The sequence below is a fragment of the Schistocerca gregaria genome, chromosome 2 (genome assembly GCF_023897955.1).
Source record: "Schistocerca gregaria isolate iqSchGreg1 chromosome 2, iqSchGreg1.2, whole genome shotgun sequence".
In the NCBI taxonomy this organism is placed as follows: Eukaryota; Metazoa; Arthropoda; class Insecta; order Orthoptera; family Acrididae; genus Schistocerca; species Schistocerca gregaria.
This window is the reverse complement of record NC_064921.1, coordinates 385,705,836-385,728,928: the sequence shown is the minus strand read 5'-3', so window position 1 is coordinate 385,728,928 and position 23,093 is coordinate 385,705,836. Positions and strand designations below refer to the sequence as shown.

The 23,093-nt window shown below is 43.7% G+C and overlaps 1 protein-coding gene across 1 annotated transcript in view; it reads right to left on the bottom strand.

The window, feature by feature from the left end:
* Nucleotides 1-3,948: 3,948 nt before the first annotated feature.
* LOC126336162 (outer dynein arm-docking complex subunit 4-like) overlaps nt 3,949-23,093 on the bottom strand; it is a 53,054-nt gene continuing 33,909 nt past the window's right edge. Inside the window, exons 4-5 of the mRNA XM_049999654.1 lie at nt 21,612-21,761; nt 3,949-4,229 (exon numbers count right to left, since the gene is read on the bottom strand). Of these exons, the coding sequence (XP_049855611.1) occupies nt 4,081-4,229; nt 21,612-21,761 (299 nt within the window). The 3' untranslated portion in view covers nt 3,949-4,080. The remainder of the gene's footprint in view (nt 4,230-21,611; nt 21,762-23,093) is intronic.

The following is a 23,093-nucleotide window of genomic DNA, read 5'->3' as shown; positions in this document are numbered from 1 at the left end:
GGTTAATACTCTTCCGAAAAGCATTTGCGTTGATTGTCGCCTTTTGGTTATTCTTTTCCTTCGCGCATTCAGACGAATTTCGGCCAAACTTACTGCAACTAAAGCATCTCTTTCCCTTGTTATTGTGATTGCAATCATTGGACCTGTTGCCGCTGGCGTCACAGTTGAAACACTTCCTATATGAATCGCAAGCTGCGCTTTTAGTGTTTCTGTTACATGTGTCTTTAACATCATTCTTGCTAAAATTTCCGAAATTTTCGTTACTGTAACTTCTGTTATTTCTTTCGGCAGTGGCGACACAGCTCTTTCGTATTCCCTTGTAGCTTCTGTAGTTTTTTCCACATTTCCAGCGCCTTGAAGTTGACGGTTTGCCTGCATCATCTACAGCCCTATCAGCCACATACTAGAATATCGATTTGTTATAAATATCAGCACGGGAGGCAATATCTTACATTCAGAAACTATTCTCTACTCACTTCCTTCTTTCGTCGAGACGTCAGTTTGTCAGTTAGTAGATCTCTGTAGTACTTATCTTCGTGTCGAATTCTTCTTGGAAGGTTGCTTCCGTGAAGCCACGACTTCAGATACTTCTCGCTCTGAATGAAAAGCTTAGCCAAATGTTAAAGCGTATTTTTTTTTAAAACAAGAATTTTTAATAAGTTCAAAACCATTAAAAACGCCGTTTCCCTCACTGTAGTTAAACGGCTTAACAGCACTCTCGAAGTCACGAAATGACAGAGAAATTTCATAATTATTCTGTAATTGCAGTCAAAATTGTGTTTCGTTTTTGTTGTCTGTTTTTGAATCGGAATTTTTTTCGTCTTCTTCTCCACTAAACTGAGTCTTGTATCGCTACTTATTCGGACTGTATTCTCTTCATCATCACTACGTTGTTCACATTCCATGCCATCGTTTATTTTCAACTCAGGTTTGCCGAGATTAGGTAAATAATAACAAATTTCTGTTGTCGTTTCATTTTTATCCCAGTATCTATTTACAACATATTACAGACTGCTCCCAGCTGCCCCTTTGAAAATGACGCTTCGGTAAATGGTATCTTAGCTTCAAGTTGTCCAGCTTTTGGTCGAACAGTAAAACCATCAAATTCTCTCAGGCGATTCTGATTTTTCTGTCATCTGGAATTGTTTAGAAAATTAGTAAATTAATTTATGTGAAGTTTTAATGGCTTTAATCGATTCAGTCGTTATATTTTCATTGACTTTCTCCATTTCGGCTTATGTTACCAATTCTGGATTTTTACCAATTTGGTTCACTTTTCACAACGTTCCAAACTAGACCAAATTAATCTTTTGTAGCGTCTCAGAATTAAAAGATAATTAAACCTGTTGTTGTGGGTTCCAGCTTGGCGTTCCACGTTGTAATTTGTTACGACTAACAGTTTTTTTTCGTCAAAATGTATAAAAAAATTTCTTGGGTCATTCTTCTATTGCTAATCGTCATTAAAAAGTAAATCCTCGCCATAGATTCAAACCCCACACAAACACACGTCGCTACGTCGTCGCAGGCAAAACCATGTTCAGAGAAGTTCGTCGTAAACTCCGTAGACAGACGGGCAAAACTGTGTCGTTACTCGTTCATTGGATTGCTGCGGGCTCTCAAAAGTTTTAGGAAAATAACTCTTCTGGATTTCAAGTAAACTATTTATTACTTTCGCATTTACAAACTCTAAAAATGAATTAACAGATGAACAGTCCAATATAACTCGCATTGTATCCATGAAAATACAAAAACTACTGGACGTTAATCGATTATTCTGGTGCTCCACTCGTGTAGTCGCCAGGAATATCTTTAAATCTGTCATGCGAACCTCACATAATAATTTGTATTGGGTTTGTCTAGCCATACTCTTAACAGATTAGTGCAAATATAAAAAACATTTTTACAGAAAATTCACAGTAAAAAAAGTTTGGAAAATGAATTAAGGTTATTTTACAGTATCCTCTTGAGCACACTACATACATGTAATGAGACTTAACATGATGCCAACTGTAGACCAGACAAAAAATAAGAACGATCTCAACAGAGACTGAGGAACATACACCTGTAACTTAAAGTGTTAATGTAATTACTGATTGTACACAGTATTTCATAAACACACGATATCGTTTCGTATAAAATCAAGAAGGGTTCTGTTCATCATGACACGATGAAACTCGAGATCTTGAAGGGGTTCCTTCTTTTTCGGAAGATTTTGCGGTAAGCTGTTTTATTTTGCTTAAAAAAACTGCTGGAAGAAATCAAGAAGCTTACATCACCTTCTACTTTCTTTTTATAGTCACAGAAAAAAATTCCTCAGACTAATGGGGTACTTTAGGAAATTTATTACACATTGATCTACATTTGCAAAATCCTCGATTTTACTAAGAAATAATCAGGCATATAAGTTTGAAGAAGGGCAGAAGCGAACATTCAAGAACTTCAGCGCTATCCATTTTCGGATCCTGTTTTAAAAATCTGCAACAAAAATACGGTACAGAATTACACACAGATATATGTAAGGAAAGCATTGAAGTTGTGTTATTACGTGAATCTCCAGATGGTGACAAGCTACATCCAGTCTCTTACATGGGTGAAGAAGTAACATCTGAAGAAGAAAACTGGGTGTCAATACGAAACTTCACCATACAGAGAAGATATCGACAAGAATCGTAGGACTACAACAACGTGTTCCAAATTTATGAAATTCTGACCAAGTGATTATGCCTTTTCATCATCTGAGTCGGATGATTCTCAGGATGGCCAAATATGAGATTGGGATGGGACATTTTAAAGTCTCCCTGCCAACGAGACGAATGACACACCAGAGAAGCCAACTAATATGCAGTATTTTTTGTATGTTAATGGAGAAACGGTAAGGTGCGAACAAAAAGTTTCCGTTTATGACGTTCTGCAGCATATACGCAGCATAGCGTGACTCCGATGTGGGTATATAAGGATCAACATTTCGGTAAAGGATCAGTGTGACATTCGTGTCTTTTCGACATGCGAATGGTAAAGGTGATAACATGAACTATGGCGACGTCATTACCAAATACGTCCAAACAGGACCAACGTGCTGTCATTCTTTTCTTCGCTACAGAAGGACAAAAACCGATAGATATTCATCAGAGAATGAAGAATGTATATGGAGAAGTATGTCTGTCGCATACCAGAGTTGTGGATTGGGGTGCTGCTTCACACGACCGCATATCGCATATGTCATAACGCAGATGTTACACTCGAACATCCGCCCTACATTCCTGATTTCTTCCCACGCAATTATTACTCCGTTCGTCCCTTAAAAAGGGCCTTGATGCGTGGGACGAGGATGTACAGCAGGCAGTTACCGACATCTTTACGCAGCAGGACTCGGCGTTTTACCAAACGGTTGTCTTCAACTTGGTGGATGGGTGGGATGATCATTATTGTCTCAACGATCACTGTGATTTTGCATGAGTGACACACCGATGGCATACCGATTCCACACTACACGCCCTTCGAACGGAAACTTTTTGTCCGCTCCTTACAGTGTGACGGAAAGGATGCGAATTGCAGTTGACTATTGTTTTGTTTCTGTCATTTTTAGAGTTTGTAGCTATGAAAGTAAGCAGTAGTTTACATGAAAGTTGGAACCCTTTTTTCCTACAACAACAATAACAACAGTAATGACAGACATTATACTTTTGTTCTGTTAGTTTATACAAGTAAAAAGTTACATGATCTGGTAATAAAGTAGGAGATGTTTCATTGATCACTCAGAGTTTTTCTGTAGGCGCTGTATTTCGACAATATTTGTTTTATATCTATTATTGGTAGTTGCATTCAGCAAACCTTTATCGTCTTCGTAAACACTTGCATAGTGGTGATAATTACACAGAAAGGGAGACATGTTTTTCAGGTAGCGAGGTGATAAACATACAGTCATGAAAGTTGATAGTGCCAGGTATATTCAACATGGATATTAAATTTATTGATGAAAATTGTATGACAAATTTGACTTATTTGTTAATTCATTTAGTAATCCAATAATTTTGTTTCTTTTGCACAGGAGAGATATGTTAAGAATGTTGAAAACATTGGCTAGTTTCTGTGTGTTTTCAGTTTCGATGCGTTAATGCTGATTGGGTACTGTTGTCGCCAGAACTCCTGCCGCGTTTTTAGAAACGAGACCGCCTCCTCAGCTTCAGCAGCTATGATGCTGGCACCGTTCGGCTGCAGACTGTTTATATCTGCAAAATAAAAGCTTACGTTAATTCGTTGAAACTTTCGTAATAGGAAAATTTAGGACCGACTCCGTCTGCACGTTCGAAACATCTGTCGTGTGAAAGCCTTTGTGCATCAAAATTATTGTGTTTGATTTTAAAAGTGCAAAATGGGGAGAGGATTTTAAAAGTGCAAAATGGGGAGAGACGCGCCTCCGTAGCCCAGATCTCTAACGACCGCCTGTGCGGTGGCTCTCGACTCGGAGATAAGCCGGTTCAAATCCTGGTGGTGGAAACTTTTCACTGCCAGTGTTTGACCGGATAGGAGGGAAGAGGCGGTGGCGTTAAGTTCCTGATCGCCAGACTTTGAACCAATATTATGTTCATCATGTCATTTCTTCTTGACAGAGCGTAGGGAACGATGCGGGAGACGCGCATCGCCGTACTAGGCAAGGTCCTAGTGGAGGTGGTTGCGTTTTCTACAAAATGCACGCTGATGAGCTGTGTCGTAGACGTTCACCATAAGAAGACTGATAACTAGATGTGGCTGGTCACAGAAAGTGTACTTCTGGAGTACTTTACAGGTGGCTTAGCTTCTACAGTGATTCTTTGTAGCATTATTAAATCGTTATGTAGCCGTGGCAAGTCAGAACAATCGAACCAAGTAAGCACTGAATGTGGTGGGATATCAGGAATTACTTACATCATAAGGTCGCTTGGAGAGACTGCTGATATTAGCATCCATGGATTTTATCTTCGTGCAAAAGTCACTTTCAAAGAAATAGATTGTACTATGTAGACTACACAACTCTACACAAACTGTGCCACAGGCAACTCCACGTGTTTTACAGAATGTAAACAAATCAAAGAATCTGACTAAAGCTAATGTTCAAAATTTTGTGTTGTAGCAGATATTTTCTTTGGTCAACTCTCCATTTTCGAAAGTTTCAAATTAATTTAATCGATTTAAATTACATTCATTATTATAAAGGTAACATGTATTCATTACTACAAAATTTACATAACGTATTTATAAAAGCTCTAAAAAAACCAGAGTTCAAGACGATACTCCTACTTGTATATATTTCTTGGTACTGGAATTACGTTTAACAGGTATAGTCTCGCTTAACACATAATATATATTGATTATGAACTAGACATCAGAGTGTAGCATGTTGATGGCTTCATTTAATCATAATATTAAGTTATGTGGCATTTGGGAGTATGGTGTTGGGGTTTGTCTGAGTATCTGCAAAGAGAGAGAGAGAGAGAGAGAGAGAGAGAGAGAGAGAGAGAGAGAGAGAGAGAGAGAGATAATTGTGGATAGCACTGCGACAGAAAGGGGTGTTACGAGGAAAAGTGTGTGTGTGTGAGTGGGGGGGGGGGGGGGGGTGCATGTTACTGTGTATTTTAGTCTTGTGTTTTTTCATTCAGAATGAGTGCGTCATCACTAACAACTCTGTACCGCCTGGAGATGAGTCGTCAGGCAGCCTGAAACCGCCACAGAAAAAAAAATTAAACCTTCATAAAAGTTGACTGGTTGCAGTAAATTCTGAAAAATCTTCATTAATCACAGTCGCAGTATTACGCATCCATTACAGATCAAAGTTTTATCCCTTGAGGTTTCCCAGGTAGTGTTGGGCAATTCAGGAACCTAATTCTAACACATGCTTAGTGTTTCCGAGAACTGACATCGAATATTCGAACATCAGGACCGACTGAGGTTTGGCTCATGGCAGCAGCACGATTCCAGTGGCCCTATGCTATTAGCGGCTCAGAGAACATGTTGTTCGTTCGACCATGCAACATCGCATAGTCTTGCCACGTACTGTACACTGATTCGTGAAATGGGCCAGTCTACAGCAAGACAATATTCACACGGAGAGGCGTTCTAAGACCCGCGCACGCCAACTCACAGCAGCTACTGCGACTGATGAACTCGGGCATTGCGTTCAATTAACATGGAATGACACACCTGTACCTTTTATCCAAGCTCAGTTTGGCTGGGTTGGAACCGTCTTTGATGGAAGAGATGGCAGCTCTGTGTACAAAAGTTTGCAACCTGTACAACCACAAATCACATACTAATTTAATCATCTACTCTTCCTATTACGCTGTACGCGCACAAAAAGTAAATTTATCGTTTGATTCAAATTTATTGACAAGCAATGTAGAACGTACATCAAATCACTATCATCTTTTGTTTTTTATCTTCTTTAAATATTTTATGTTAATGAAGAAATTTTATACCGGCGGTCAGAAACAGCGTGATAAACTTTTAAGGGTGTTGCAGTGTACGTTGTGAGAAATAATTAAGAAAAAAATTCAATACGTTCGAACGTTTCGGAGTTAATTAATAGGGAAGTTAGTCAATCTGGCCGTTGCGCGCGCTAATTCTGCGGCCCGGCAGAGACGGTGTCGCCAAACGTATACTTCATTTGGTTTCCTGAAACCGAACAAGAGAGCGATAAAGAAACTGGACATGGGATGGTAGTAAGGGTCGAACCCGATCTAAAGGCTGAGCAGTCTCGTGCGCCATCATCTACGTCTGAGAACAGCCGACACAAATTGTGTCTGGTGGGCCGCTTAAATCTGCGCTTGGAACAGCCTGATTGGCTAACTTCAATGCTAACTGAGTCGGAAACGGCCCAGTGTATCAATTTCTTTTCTTAACAGTTACTTATCAGGGAAACATACCCTGCAACACTCTTACAAGCTTTTCAGATTGTCACTGACCACACTGTATAACACATTAACTGAAGAGTGGCAACTCCGTCGTAGCCAACCCATCCATATCAGAGGGACAGTGCATAACTGTCCATCAGTCCTCCTTGCAAATAATCATAGGGAGGGAACATATATGGAATTGGCGTCGTCAACATGAAACCAAAATAGTCACACGAATTTGGCATAACGACGTTGTTTAAATTTTACGCTATGACGGAACAAATATTTACCATATTTTCACACATTTATTTATTAGTAACAGCAATGGCGCTGAACTGTTGCTGCTGCAACTCGAAATTCGTTAAAGGAGGAAAAGTTATGTTTTGTAAACTAGTACTAGAAAGCTGTAATGACAGTTATCACAGAAGTAACGGATGCTTTATGTGTTAATTAATGTTGTGACACGGTGTAAGGGAGCCAAAAAATTCAGGCCTTATTTATGAGAGAAATATTGGGTACATAATGTAACGTCGGTGTGTACTGTTAGTTAATCCGTTGAAAGTATACGTATTTCGTGAAATGCACACTTGTAGATAAAATTTGTGTATGACAATCTGGATAATTTGCCCTGTTATTCAGTTTTGAAAGTTATTGTGTTTATTTTACAGTAATAATAAAATTCCTACGACATGGCGAACTCTTACGAGTGCTTAATATTTTATCTTCCCAAAGAATGAAGAAAAATCGTAGCAGGAAGTAAAAATAAAATAAGTTCATAGCTAAAAATATTTCAAAGTGTGACAAAACTACAATTTTAAGTTTTTCGGAACCTTTGGTGCACAAGGAAACCATTTAGAAATGCCACTGAAGCATTATTGAGTAAAATAGCTTCAGGAATGCAACAAACAGCAGTTGGAGAAACGTTCCCGGCAGCGGTAATGCTTTGACAGTTTGAACATAAAGAGCGAGCAGCTTTTTTGTTTAATTTCGCAAATTTCAACAATAAGCATGCGAAACCTGCAATGTATTTTTTAAAAAATGTGCATGTTTCTGAAAGACGCAGAAATAAAATTTTACCACCAACATTTGACACATGTTGTGAAGCCTTAAACAGTTGAGTCGTACAGGCCCTTTTCTTTCATTTGAACTTTAAGCTATACACAGAGTATTTCACAATTCAAGTTGCACCCTTCTAAGGGTTGTAGAGGGGACTTAGTAGATTATGTCTTACATAGGACCCCATATCCGGAAACGTCATTCAACAACACTACGGCGCCTGTAAATGTATGTGTATACAGGGTGATTTCGTAGTGACGTTACATACTTTCTAGGATGGTGGGGAAGGATAAATGTATCAGTCTGAGGTAAGGGTAGCCTTACCGGAAACAAACGAGTCGAAAGTTATAAGCGAAAACCGCTCTGAAGCTTCTGACAGTGCGACTCATGTACTGGTATTATTGCTCTTAAGATTGTAGTGTAGGCAACTTTCAGAGGTGCTAATATGGATCAAAGCAAGGAAAAAAAGTCCAGTAAACATGGGCCCTAAAATGCGTACATGAGGAGCTATGAGTACTAGCTCATCTTTGCTACTATGAAACACATCTCTCCTATTGAACAAGTGCTTACAGCTCTTCAGCTACGCATTTTGGAGCCAATGTTTACTGGACATTTTTTCGTGTTTTGGTCCGAATTGTCACCTCTGAAAGTTCAGTACCCTACAATCTCAGCAACAACAGTACCAATAAATGTATTCCATTGTCAAAGGCATCAGAACAGTTTTAACTTATAACTTTCGACTCGTTCGTTTCCGGTACAGGGGGAAAAATGGGTTCATATGGCTCTGAGCACTATGGGACTTAACTTCTAAGGTCATCAGTACCCTAGAACTTAGAATTACTTGAACCTAACTAACCTAAGGACATCACACACATCCATGCCAGAGGCAGGATTCGAACCTGCGACCGTAGCAGTCGCGCGGTTCCAGACTGTAGTGCCTAGAATCGCTCGGCCACCCCGGCCGGCCCGTTACAGGGAAACTTACCTCAAATTGATACGTTTCTCCTTCTCCATCATGCAAGAATGTTTCTAACATCATCACTGAGTCATCCTGTATATACATACATTTACAGGCGCTGGCGCCTAAACTTTGACACTCTGTAGTTGGATGACGTTTCGGACATAGGTTTGTACGTAAAAATTGATCTACTAAGCCTCCTCTACAGTCTCTAGCAGCGTGTAACATGAATTGTGAAACACTCTGTAGCGTGTACAGTAATACGAAGTCATGCACAGTCTGGCGCTAGTATTTTAATATAAGAAAGGGTGCAAAAAAGGGCAGTTCGTTTTGTATTATCACGTAACAAGGGAGAGAGTGTGGCAGATATGATACGCGAGTTGGGATGGAAGTCATTAAAGCAAAGACGTTTTTCGTAGCGGCGAGACCTATGTACGAAATTTCAGTCACCAACTTTCTCTTCCGAATGCGAAAATGTTTTGTTGAGCCCAACCTACATAGGTAGGAATGATCATCAAAATAAAAGAAGAGAAATCAGAGCTCGAACAGAAAGGTTTAGGTGTTCGTTTTTCCCGCACGCTGTTCGGGAGAGGAATGGTAGAGAGATAGTATGATTGTGGTTCGATGAACCCTCTGCCAAGCACTTAAATGTGAATTGCAGAGTAGTCATGTAGATGTAGATGTACATGGAAGAACAAACTTCTTTCCGGCTCGTGTTGATCCAAAGGTAACAACAGGGTACATTCAACCTATCGAAAGCAAATTTTTAATACTCCTATGAAACGAGTGTACAAAATGATCGGTAATTATTGGTGATGTTATGGCATTTAAAATCTGCAGAGAGCTTACGGACAGACCTTCCTCCAGCCAGTAGTCACGTGGCCTTTGAAGTCAGTGTATTTCGGCGACAAAAATCTGAACGTTCACCCCATAAATATTGCCCCTGCAGCGACAGACTGTACTGAAACAAGTACGGGCCAGCGCACAGACCGGGGTTCTGCAGCAGCTGCTCCAGGTACTCCTTGTCGACGCAGAGCTCGCCCAGCAGGCGGCGGCCGCTGGGGGACCTGGCGCGCTCCCGAGGCCGGCTGCCGCCCCCGCCGCCGCCCCCGCCGCTGGCCCCGGAGCCGGACCTGGAGGTGGGCCCCGTGCTCGTGCCGCCGCTGCTCGCCTCCTCCTCGGACGGCCGCCGGGCCGACTGGCAGCGCAGCGCCCGTCTCGCTTCGGGGCCGGTCAGCGCCTGCCCTGTACGTCACCAACACAAAGTACACTGGCGGCAAAGGGAGATGATACACCGTCCGATGCTTATCAGAGTTTGTGGAATTGCTCTTCACATAACGCGCATTAAATGACATATTCATTCCTTTCGAAACTGACGTCGATCGTCGACTTAAAAAACAGCTGTAACCCCGACAAGCACGAATACATGCAGCCCTGTGTTCATTGTGGCAAACCGTCTCCGAATATCATCTTCAGGAGTTTCTGGTCATAAGTAACTTCAAACACATCCTGTTTCAGTTCTTGAATATTGCTCTGTGGAGGCTGGTATCCTAGTATACGTTTGGCTGACTGATCAGGAGCCTGGGCAGGTCAATCGATGAACGGTACATTCCTCAAGACATCTGAGGTGTGAATTACAGTGTGCGGTCTTGCATTATCCTACTGGAAAATCCTTTTTGGTATCCTCCACTTTATAGGTTTGACAACAGGGTTTACAACGTGATTTCGTAGGCTTTCCCGACGTAACAACACTCGATAGGCTCCTCGGATTTGCTTCCGGAGCCTAAAATCGGCATGATTCGATCTTTCGGCAGTCCATCTATCCACCTCTACATCTACATCTACATCCATACTCCGCAAGCCACCTGAGGGTGTGTGGCGGAGGGTACCCTGAGTACCTCTATCGGTTCTCCCTTCTATTCGAGTCTCGTATTGTACGTGGAAAGAAGGATTGTCGGTATGCTTCTGTGTGGGCTCTAATCTCTCTGATTTTATCCTCAAGGTCTCTTCGCGAGATAATCTTACGAGGGAGCAATATACTGCTTGACTCTTCGGTGAAGGTATGTTCTCGAAACTTTAACAAAAGCCCGTACCGAGCTACTGAGCGTCTCTCCTGCAGAGTCTTCCACTGGAGTTTATCTATCATCTCCGTAACGCTTTCGCAATTACTAAATGATCCTGTAACGAAGCGCGCTGCTCTCCGTTGGATCTTCTCTATCTCTTTTATCAACCCTACCTGGTGCGGATCCCACACTGCTGAGCAGTATTCAAGCATTCGGCGAACAAGCGTACTGTAACCTACTTTCTTTGTTGTCGGATTGCATTTCCTTAGGATTCTTCCAATGAATCTCAGTCTGGCATCTGCTTTACCGACGATCAACTTTATATGATCATTCCATTTTAAATCACTCCTAATGAGTACTCCCTGATAATTTATGGAATTAACTGCTTCCAGTTGCTGACCTGCTATTTTGTAGCTAAATGATAAGGGACCTATCTTTCTATGTATTCGCATCACATTACACTTGTCTACACTGAGATTCAATTGCCATTCCCTGCACCATGCGTCAATTCGCTGCAGATCCTCCTGCATTTCAGTACAATTTTCCATTGTTGCAACCTCTCGATACACCACAGCATCATCTGCAAAAAGCCTCAGTGAACTTCCGATGTCATCCACCAGGTCATTTATGTATATTGTGAATAGCAACGGGCCTATGACACTCCCCTGCGGCACACCTGAAATCACTCTTACTTCGGAAGACTTCTCTCCATTGTGAATGACATGCTGTGTTCTGTTATCTAGGAACTCCTCAATCCAATCACACAATGGGTCTGATAGTCCGTATGCTCTTACTTTGTTCATTAAACGACTGTGGGGAACTGTGTCAAACGCCTTGCGGAAGTCAAGAAACACGGCATCTACCTGTGAACCCGTGTCTAAGGCCCTCTGAGTCTCGTGGACAAATAGCGTGAGCTGGGTTTCACACGACCGTCTTTTTCGAAACCCATGCTGATTCCTACAGAGTAGATTTCTAGTCTCCAGAAAAGACATTATACTCGAACATTATACGTGTTCCAAAATTCTACAACTGATCGACGTTAGAGATATAGGTCTATAGTTCTGCACATCTGTTCGACGTCCCTTCTTGAAAACGTGGATGACCTGTGCCCTTTTCCAATCCTTTGGAACGCTTCGCTCTTCTAGAGACCTACGGTACACCGCTGCAAGAAGGGGGGCAAGTTCCTTCGCATACTCTGTGTAAAATCGAACTGGTATCCCATCAGGACCAGCGGCCTTTCCTCTTGAGCGATTTTAATTGTTTCTCTATCCCTCTGTCGTCTACAACGATATCTACCATTTTGTCAACTGTGCGACAATCTAGAGAAGGAAGCACAGTGCAGTCTTCCTCTGTGAAACAGCTTTGGAAGAAGACATTTAGTATTTCGGCCTTTAGTCTGTCATCCTCTGTTTCAGTACCATTTTGGTCACAGAGTGTCTGAACATTTTGTTTTGATCCACCTACCGCTTTGACATAGGACCAAAATTTCTTAGGATTTTCTGCCAAGTCAGTACGTAGAACTTCACTTTCGAATTCATTGAAAGCCTCTCGCATAGCCCTTCTCACACCACATTTCGCTTCTCGTAATTTTTGTGTGTCTGCAAGGCTTTGGCTATGTTTATGTTTGCTGTGAAGTTCCCTTTGCTTCCGCAGCAGTTTTCTAACTCGGTTGTTGTACCACGGTAGCTCTTTCCCATCTCTTACGGTCTTGCTTGGCACATACTCATCTAACGCATATTGTACCATGGTTTTGAACTTTGTCCACTGATCCTCAACACTATCTGCACTTGAGACAAAACTTTTGTGTTGAGCCATCAGGTACTCTGAAATCTGCTTTTTGTCACTTTTGCTAAACAGAAAAATCTTCCTACCTTTTTTAATATTTCTATTTACGGCTGAAATCATCGATGCAGTAACCGCTTTATGATCGCTGATTCCCTGTTCTGCATTAACTGATTCAAATATTTCGGGTCTGTTTGTCACCAGAAGGTTTAATATGTTATCGCCACGAGTCGGTTTTCTGTTTAACTGCTCAAGGTAGTTTTCAGATAAAGCACTTAAAAATATTTCACTGGATTCTTTGTCCCTGCCACCCGTTATGAACGTTTGAGTCTCCCAGTCTATATCCGGCAAATTAAAATCTCCACCCAGAACTATAACATGGTGGGGAAATCTACTCGAAATATTTTCCAAATTATTCTTCAGGTGCTGAGCCACAACAGCTGCTGAGCCCGGGGGCCTATAGAGACATCCAATTACCATATCTGAGCCTGCTTTAACCGTGACCTTCACCCAAACCATTTCACAATTCGAATCTCCGTCAATTTCCTTCGCTACTATTGCACTTCTTATCGCTATAAACACGCCTCCCCCTTCACTGTCCAGCCTATCTCTGCGGTATACATTCTTGAGGAAAACGCTTCTGCTGCTGAGTCCCGCTGAAAGCTGATGCCAAGGCTGCAAACCGTCGTCCTATGTAGGCTTGCGTACCGTACATGGCACATTCGCCGCCCACTACAGTTCCAATTTTCTCAAAGTCCGTAAACTGCACGTGCTCGTCCTCTGTGCATGACGTGGTGTCAGCTCCACAAGAAAAGTTCCAGCAACGTTAATCAGACCCAATAGCCATCATGTACTTAGGTTATTCTTCATCTGTAGGGATTACTTTTTTCTGTACTGAAAATAAGTCTGCCTAAGGGTGAAATTTTGATCAACATATCCCCAAAGGCATAAAGAAACCGTCGTATCAGTTTGGTGTTAACGGTGTAACGCTTTACATTTCCGTCAGTGTATGCGCGATTATGCTCATACGGGTATATGCAACTGACGTAATACACAGTTCTGCAGATTATTTCAATTATATACTGTAGCTGTGCTTTTCGACATAGTATTATGGAAATTAACAGCCACATCTTTTGTTGCAAGAAGTTTGCGGCTTCTTCCACCAGACTGTAGCAGTTAGTAAATATGTGGGAAAGGTGCTAAGAAAGCGTATTCTCTGTATGAAATTCATGCCAATTTGTTAACTAGTGCAACGACCCTTCAGAAACAGGTTTCACATAGACGCACCGAGTGCCAACTCCATTTGGTGGCAGTACGTGTAGTGCGTACGCCTGAGTTTCTTACACAGTTTGGAGTAGTCTACAAACAGAGCAAAAAGCGAGTGGATACTGTACAAACGACATTCGGAAGATCTTACACAGAAGATTGAAACGGAACCGCTACTGGGTGGAGCTGTTACAAGCTTTGGGACTCGAGGGCAGAATCCGTTTCAGCCCTCTACTCGCCTGGAACAGTGCTTGCGAGGATGATTTTGGCTAGGAATTTGTCTGTAGTGATAAAGCAACTTTCGTGAATTATAGTGTTAAGAGACAGAAGGTGAAAATATGGGGCACACTAACGTCTCTCACTATCGTGCAACACCCTGGTGACTTATGACAAGTACATGTGCAGCCCAGGGTCGTCAATCCTATACGCGGTTTCGATCCGGCTCTGGTGGACCTCCATGTCTCTGAAGCTAGCTCACAATGGTTTATGCTATACGAGCAGATCTAATAATGTTGGTTTGATACTGATTATTAAAAAAAAGCTAAAACAGAAAGAAACGAGATTGATTGAGGAAATCCTGTTGGATACAAACAACGATAAGTCCCAAAAATACTACTGAGTAATAACTACTCAGAGTGTTCAAACAGGAAATAAAATTTAGAAAGCGTATTCAGTTTTGACGCCAACTGTAACACTTTCTTTATCTTACAAAAGTTAACATCTGATAATTTGTTGGATTTATTGGATTATTTTCACAGCTTCCGTTTTTTTTAATTTGGCTGGCATAATACGAGTTGAGAAATGTGATTTACAAGCTATTTTTGTTGTTGTAGTTAGCGTTAAGTGTAACTCGCAGGCATCGTTCTGTGAGATGAGTGACTGGTAGAAGCAACTCTTAACAACCTAGGACTGAACCAAGATGGTCCCTGTCTCCTGAGTTTGTTCAACTATACCAACTGTACTGCACTATTCATCAATCTACAACTGTATGTTGCGCAGTGTTGCACCCCATGCAATTTATTTGGGTTACAACTCCTGGAGAGGATATCTTTTCGACCTTAAACATATACAGTTTTCGTCTATTCCAGAGGGGAAAACCGCATTTCATCTTTCTGGTAGATGATTTTGGATCCATAGATGAAATATATCTGAATACAAACACACTAAGCTATGGCCACACTCTTCAGAGTCCGCTACAATCGCTTGACAGTGTAAAACTGAGTGTAGTCTCAGTAAGCATCGACGGGTCATGTTCGTGCATAGAAAAATAGTGAACTACAGTGTAATTAAATTATGCAGGTGGGGGAGATGATAATTATGATCATGATTAATATGTGTTGTTGGCTGGAACAGCGTTAACGGCTCACGATGAACTGACAGAGATATCACAAGGCCCCTGTTTTGGCAGAGTTCTGTAAAGGTTCGCATACGCAACGACTGCAAAACAGTAGCGAAAGCACCGTCGCCCGGTATAATTTATCGTGAACATCCTGAAAACGTAACACACCCAGGTTACACTGGCTGAAATGGGACGTGCTGTACCGTGAACACACAGACCGGACGCTATCAAATTGATGCTCCACTATTTACATGTCTGTGAGATATGTCGATTGCGATTTAGTCGTTATGTTAGCTCGTTTTCAGTACAGAAAAAAAGCGTTTCTGCAAATGAAGAATGGTGTGAGTGGATATTGGACGCCGGGAACGTTTCAGCTGGGTTCAAAATGGTTGAAATGGCTCTGAGCACTAGGGGACTTAATTACTGTGGTCATCAGTCCTCTAGAGCTTAGAACTACTTACACCTAGCTTATCTAAGGACATCACACACATCCATGACCGAGGCAGGATTCGAACCTGCGATCGTAGCGGTAGCGGGGTTCCAGACTGTAGCGCCTAGAACCACTCGGCCACTCCGGCCGGCGTTTCAGCTGGGGATTGCAGCGCTGCATGACTGGAGAACGGGCAAGTGCAGCTTATTGCCATCGTTCAGGTTTTAGAAAGGCCGAATCACTGGCATGAGGGACATATGGACATCATACCGACAGGCCGCACAGACAAATGACTGTAGTCCACCGACTTCCGAACGAGTGGCGATTAGACGGGAAGGGTACAAAAGTGCACCAAGAACAGCAGGCACGGTCCTTCCAGAATGACTACACCACGGCAATATCGTAGGATTGTTCGACTGGCTCTGACGAATACATGAATGACAACAGCTGAAATCCGACCAGAGTTCATGTTCAGAGTGTCGCCACGAATCTTTGGGAATAGATTACTGGAAGTTGGGTCCATATGTCGAGATGCAGTGCGTTGTTTACAGCTGACAACATACATCGGCCAACGAAGATTTACATGATAAAGCGCCATAGTCGATTGGGACACTGAGTAGCATTCTGTGAGACGGCCAGTGATAAGTCAAATTACTGCCTGAGGCAGCGAGATTCACGTTAACGTGTCCGTGAACGATCTGGTGAGAGATCACAGGAAGCAGCAATTCTCGAGAGATACAGCCTCCCATCTCCAGGAATCATGCTGTGGGGAGCTGTGAGATATGACCGATTTGGTAACTGTTGAAGGGAGGCTCTCAATAACAGCAATAATGATAAACGACGTTGTTCTATCCTCCTTGACAAGCGTAACAAATGCCACATTCCACCAAGATAATGCAAGACCCCATAATGCAGTTCTCAACGCATCCTTGACTGACTTGCACGGTTTCGAAGTTTTCCACCTATAGAGCAATTCTTGGATTCGATAGGAAGATCTATAACTTCATATCCGCTTCCAGCCAACAATGCTCGTGAACTGTCTCACGTGTGTTTCAGGTATGGCAAGAAATAACTCGAGTTGACATTCAGAGACTGTTTCATTTCCATGCCACAAGCAATACAAAAGTGTATTGGTGCCAGTGGGTATCTCATCTCATATTGATATTGGTGACGAACTTTCGTTTCGGGTAGAATGGTATTTTAACGTCAGCACGAAGTTAAGTAAAAATACACTCCTGGAAATTGAAATAAGAACACCGTGAATTCATTGTCCCAGGAAGGGGAAACTTTATTGACACATTCCGGGGGTCAGATACATCACATGATCACACTGACAGAACCACAGGCACATAGACACAGGCAACAGAGCAGGCACAATGTCGGCACTAGTACAGTGTATATCCACCTTTCGCATCAATGCAGGCTGCTATTCTCCCATGGAGACGATCGTAGAGATGCTGGATGTAGTCCTGTGGAACGGCTTGCCATGCCATTTCCACCTGGCGCCTCAGTTGGACCAGCGTTCGTGCTGGACGTGCAGACCGCGTGAGACGACGCTTCATCCAGTCCCAAACATGCTCAATGGGGGACAGATCCGAAGATCTTGCTGGCCAGGGTAGTTGACTTACACCTTCTAGAGCACGTTGGGTGGCACGGGATACATGCGGACGTGCATTGTCCTGTTGGAACAGCAAGTTCCCTTGCCGGTCGATGAATGGTAGAACTATGGGTTCGATGACGGTTTAGATGTACCGTGCACTATTCAGTGTCCCCTCGACGATCACCAGAGGTGTACGGCCAGTGTAGGAGATCGCTCCCCACACCATGATGCCGGGTGTTGGCCCTGTGTGCCTCGGTCGTATGCAGTCCTGATTGTGGCGCTCACCTGCACGGCGCCAAACACGCATACGACCATCATTGGCACCAAGGCAGAAGCGACTCTCATCGCTGAAGACGACACGTCTCCATTCGTCCCTCCATTCACGCCTGTCGCGACACCACTGGAGGCGGGCTGCACGATGTTGGGGCGTGAGCGGAAGACGGCCTAACGGTGTGCGGGACCGTAGCCCAGCTTCATGGAGACGGTTGCGAATGGTCCTCGCCGATACCCTAGGAGCAACAGTGTCCCTAATTTGCTGGGAAGTGGCGGTGCGGTCCCCTACGGCACTGTGTAGGATCCTACGGTCTTGGCGTGCATCCGTGCGTCGCTGCGGTCCGGTCCCAGGTCGACGGGCACGTGCACCTTCCGGCGACCACTGGCGACAACATCGATGTACTGTGGAGACCTCACGCCCCACGTGTTGAGCAATTCGGCGGTACGTCCAACCGGCCTCCCGCATGCCCACTATACGCCCTCGCTCAAAGTCCGTCAACTGCACATACGGTTCACGTCCACGCTGTCGCGGCATGCTACCAGTGTTAAAGACTGCGATGGAGCTCCGTATGCCACGGCAAACTGGCCTACACTGACGGCGGCGGTGCACAAATGCTGCGCAGCTAGCGCCATTCGACGGCCAACACCGCGGTTCCTGGTGTGTCCGCTGTGCCGTGCGTGTGATCATTGCTTGTACAGCCCTCTCGCAGTGTCCGGAGCAAGTATGGTGGGTCTGACACACCGGTGTCAGTGTGTTCTTTTTTCCATTTCCAGGAGTGTAGGACTGGTGCATCATCTTACATTTCCGTCAGTGGATGCAGAGGGTGGTGAGAAGTGCCAGTATGTACCTTGACTTTGTAAAGTTGAGGAAATACATGACTGTTTTATTGGTATCCCTACTTTGCGGCTGACGAAAATAACTGTTTTGATTACTGCATTGATTTGATCGTGAAGCAATGGCAGATGTGAGGGGAGATAGTTACTCTACTGAGGGGTGTGTCGTGTGTGGGATGCGCAAATGTCCACAGACAGTGCAAAGATTGACAGAGATAATGAGTGTGCTTAGATATCGCATGGTAAGATCCCAAATGGTAAAGCAAACCTGCTTTATTGGGAGAACGTGCTTGTGTTCCAGGCACTGTCAGAAACAAAATACGCAGCTGACGTAAGAAAACGCGGCTGGAAACCTGTGGTGGCGTCGCTCAGTGAGCTGAGTGGCCTCCAACGAAATCCATTCGCAAGAGCAACCGTACTTCAAGTATCGTTGTCAACTGCTTACGACCACTTTAGAAAAATATTTCACAATCAAAGGATTTAGATCGAAGTTTGTCGATGAATTATTTGACAATGACATGGAGTATCGAGTTGTAGCCTCCCGTGGTTTGGTGGCACAATTTACAAGTTATTTTCCATGTTATTGTCATACAGATGTGGGATGTACCGCAGTTCACACAGGAGAAAGATAGTTTTCTGGTGTCAGGAAGTCCTTATTACGTGCAAGAGTTGGAAAGAAACTCACCACATGTTTGATATCGGTTGGCATGTCATCCTGATTTCTGTTAAGATCATGTTTTTTTAATGACATGTGAATGAGAATTCTTATTTGGACATGAGGTTAAAAACTCAGGTCCAATACAAGCAGATTATGGATCGCGATTAATTACTACAGGATAGACTTCCATAACATTTTATTAATAAGACGGATGTACCTCTTGATACACAGTTACGAGGCCAGTGGACTGGGCGTGCTTCAGCAATGTCTTAAAACCGTTTGAAATTGCCACCGCAAAACCCGGACCGTACCATCTCAGACAACTCATTATGGGAAATAATCAAGTCCCACGTGGCTCTATGTCGGTTCAAGATAATCAAGAATTGAGCAGAAGTGTTGAGGAAGCCTTTCAAAGCGTAACCACTGAGATACCCCATAAGGTCTCAAGGACGGCATGGAATCGCATAGAAATCTGTGTAATGCGTCATTGTGTGCATACGTATCAGCCTGATATAAATTTCTGTATGAAAATACTCCAGCATTCAATACAGGGTTATTCATAAGTACCTCTGGGATCTCAGAAGTTGATTGTGTTACAACTCAAAGATATACAGAAAAGAGACACATATCATATGATGGACTATCTCTCCAAGCCTTTAACTCGCACTACAGGTGCTCAGTATGGGCACCGTATGTGATGTAGCAAAGATTAATACATGAATGAAATTCATTATAGTCATGACATGAATTGCCCGGGAAGGGGCGATGGCTGGCTACTTTGGAAATCTGTTTATTGCGTTGCCTATCTGACGGTGCGAACTATTTCGGAGCTACAACACAGAAATGATGATTTGTCTACGGAGAATCCCTGATCAAAAATATCTCGACAGCCCTATGCAATACAGAACTGACACTATATGTCAGAAGAGGCAGACCCGTCAGTGTAATAGGTGGCGGGAAGTGTAGTGTTATCCAACAGCAGAATGGGTTGGTGAGGAGAGCTTTGTGATTTCGAACTTGGACTAGTCACTGGACGTCAACTGGGTAAGAAAGTGTCAGGGTCATATCATCAACCGTTCTGAGGCTGTCCAATTCGGCTGGTGCTGATGTAATTGTGAAGTGGGAAGGGGAAGGAACAACCACAGCCTAAGCAAGACTAGACAGACCCCACGCACTGACAGGCAGGGATCGCCGAGCATTGCGGCGGATGGTTGTAAAAGTAGCTTGACATCAGTGGAATGAATAACTCGTTAATTCAAAAATGCTACCATCAGACCAGCTAGCACAGTTGTGTGCGTAGGGATTTAAAGAGGACGGGGTACAATGATCGAGCACTTGCTCATGGGCCGCACATTTCTTCTGTGCTAAGCGACACTTTAGTCGGGGTAAAGAGGAACGCCACTGGACAATGAATGACTGGAAACGTATGATTTGCACTGACGAATCACGTCATACTCTGCGGCAATCCAATGAAAAAGTTTGAGTTTAGAGAATGTCTAGAGAATGTTACTTGCGATCATGCGTGGTGTCAACAGGGAAGTATAGAGGAGCTGGTGTTTTTCGTGGTTAGGGTGTGGCTCCCTTATTGGATTTAAGAAAACGATCAGTGTGGAAGAGTATGAATACATTTCACACAGTTGTGTACTGTGTGCAATAGAGGGACAGTTTGGAGGCGATACTTGTTTGTATCAGCGTGACAATGTACTCTGCCTGCATCTGTGAGGCAATAGTTTGTGGACAACAATGGTTTGTGGACAATAACATTCTTAAAATGGACTGGTATGCCTAGAGTCGCGATCTAAACCTAATGGAACACCTTTGGGATGAGTCAGAATGTCGACTTCGCTCCAGATCCCATCATGCATTGTCACTACCTGCTCTGGGTTCGTCTCTGGAGGAAAAATGGGCTGCTGTTCTTCGACAGACATTCAGATACTTCAATGAAACTGACCCCAGCAGAGATCAAGCTGCCAAAAAGATGAAACGTGGACACACTCCACATTAACATTCAGTGCTAAGGGATCGGATACGTTTGATCACATAGCGTATTCTGAAAGACCTGCCCCTTAGTGCAAGTACACTACGGAGCGTGTTGTGAATAGAAACTTGGAGAGATGCTCTATCTACTGATAAGTGTTATGTGTCTGTATGTTTGTATTTTTTACGCGGTATCTTATGGATCTGTGGATGAACTTATAAATGACTCCGACAATGTTTTGATCTAAGGGTACAGAGACTTCTCGGATACTCTGCAGTGTCTGCTAAAGCCACAGTGTTTCCCGATTCGTTCAGCAACGTTAGAAGGTTAAGTAGAACCACCGACAATCATTTCTAGAAATGCTTGAGAATTACGTAAGGAATAAAGTGAGTTTCCCAGAGTCACTCCTACCGCCTTAGCCTATGGTACGGTGGCCTGCAGAATACAGATGAAGGTTGCAGATGTAGGCGAAAGAGGACGTGTAAGAGGGAGCATGGCAGCTCACCGATGGTGTTCTGGATGGCCTGCTGCGTCTTCTGCACGCCCAGCCGGAAGGCGTCGAGCTCTGGGCGCAGGCGCTGTCCACGGTGGTAGAACATCAGGCTGTGCTCGAAGTCGCCCGTGTTGTACAGCGCCTCCGCCTTCTGGAAGATAGCTGCCACGCCAGGGGCACTGGGTCAGCGCTGCTGTGAAGTGCTAGCAACTATTTCGTGTGACATAAAACATTTATAGCACCGAGTACGATAAGAACATAGGTGAATCTCCACTGAATTGCAGCGGTATGCAGTTAGAAGACAGGTGGTGGAGCGATGCGCAGGAGAAAGGGGCATTGTACCATGTGACTTTCCAGACAGAAGCGCCATTCTGCCACGCGTGTCTGTAGTGGGGACTTCAGAGTGCGAATAGAGCATTTCGCCTTGATTTCAGTGATAGCTTAGGTGTGGTGGTGGCTCTTAGCCACTATGGTGTTTGTGGGTAGTCTAGAGCAAACAAATCGAATATTGCACTAAGAAGCGACAGTGATAGTTGTTCGACAACATAAATTCTTGCAGGGAGAGTGAGAAGCAGATAAAGAGCCTCAAAGTTAGCAGGGTAGGCAAAATATGGGCCGTGTGGAGTGGGACAGGGACAGTGAGCACACTGGTAGGGCAGCAAAGTATTCTTCACACTCTAGCCTGGCAGTTTTAGGAGAGAGGTGTTTTTGAACTAAGATTGCCTTTCTTTAACCATTTCAGGCGTCCTATACTCCTGATCTCGAATTACGTTAAGCGCCCACTAATCTCACTAGCATACGCTATAGCACTATTCCGACTAATGGATTCCCAAGCTGTGATCTGTGGGCTTGTGAAGCTAGCTTCATTAGTCAGAAGAGCGCACAGAGAAATAAAGGGGCGCCCACTGCATACCCCTGAATGATGTATTACAGGTAATTGTGGAACTACGCCTGTCGCAGTTGGAAATAAAAAACAGAGGAGCCTAGTATTGATTAAACGGAGGCAATCAAACAGAAGTAGAAAGGATACAGTGGAATGTCGTTTATGCGGCCCTCATTAATCCACATGTAATAGCGGCAACAATCTACGATGGGGATTATTTGTACAGGAAGGCGTATGGTTAGGCGGTGGGCGTTATGGAATGAATGGGATAATATTTAGACAGAGGCCATTTATTGGCGAAAACATGTTAAAAATGGGTGACATAGCTAGGGAGGCGAGGGTGAGCCAGAGCGTAGAGATTGGCGAAACATAGTTCACGAAGCTAACGAAAGTTGGCGTCTGCCAATCGGGCCAGTCCGAGCGGCATGCCGGCTGCGAAAATCGAAGTCCCCGGCGCCGCAGCACCAGAAGCGGGTTGTGTTCACTGCCACAGGGCACGCGTTCAAGAGAGCGAGAAGACAAGAGAGCGGGTCCGGCGATGGGCGGCCGGGTATACTCGACGCACCATGTGGCTACCTCTGTCCTGATTGGTAGGGATAGAGAAAACCGTG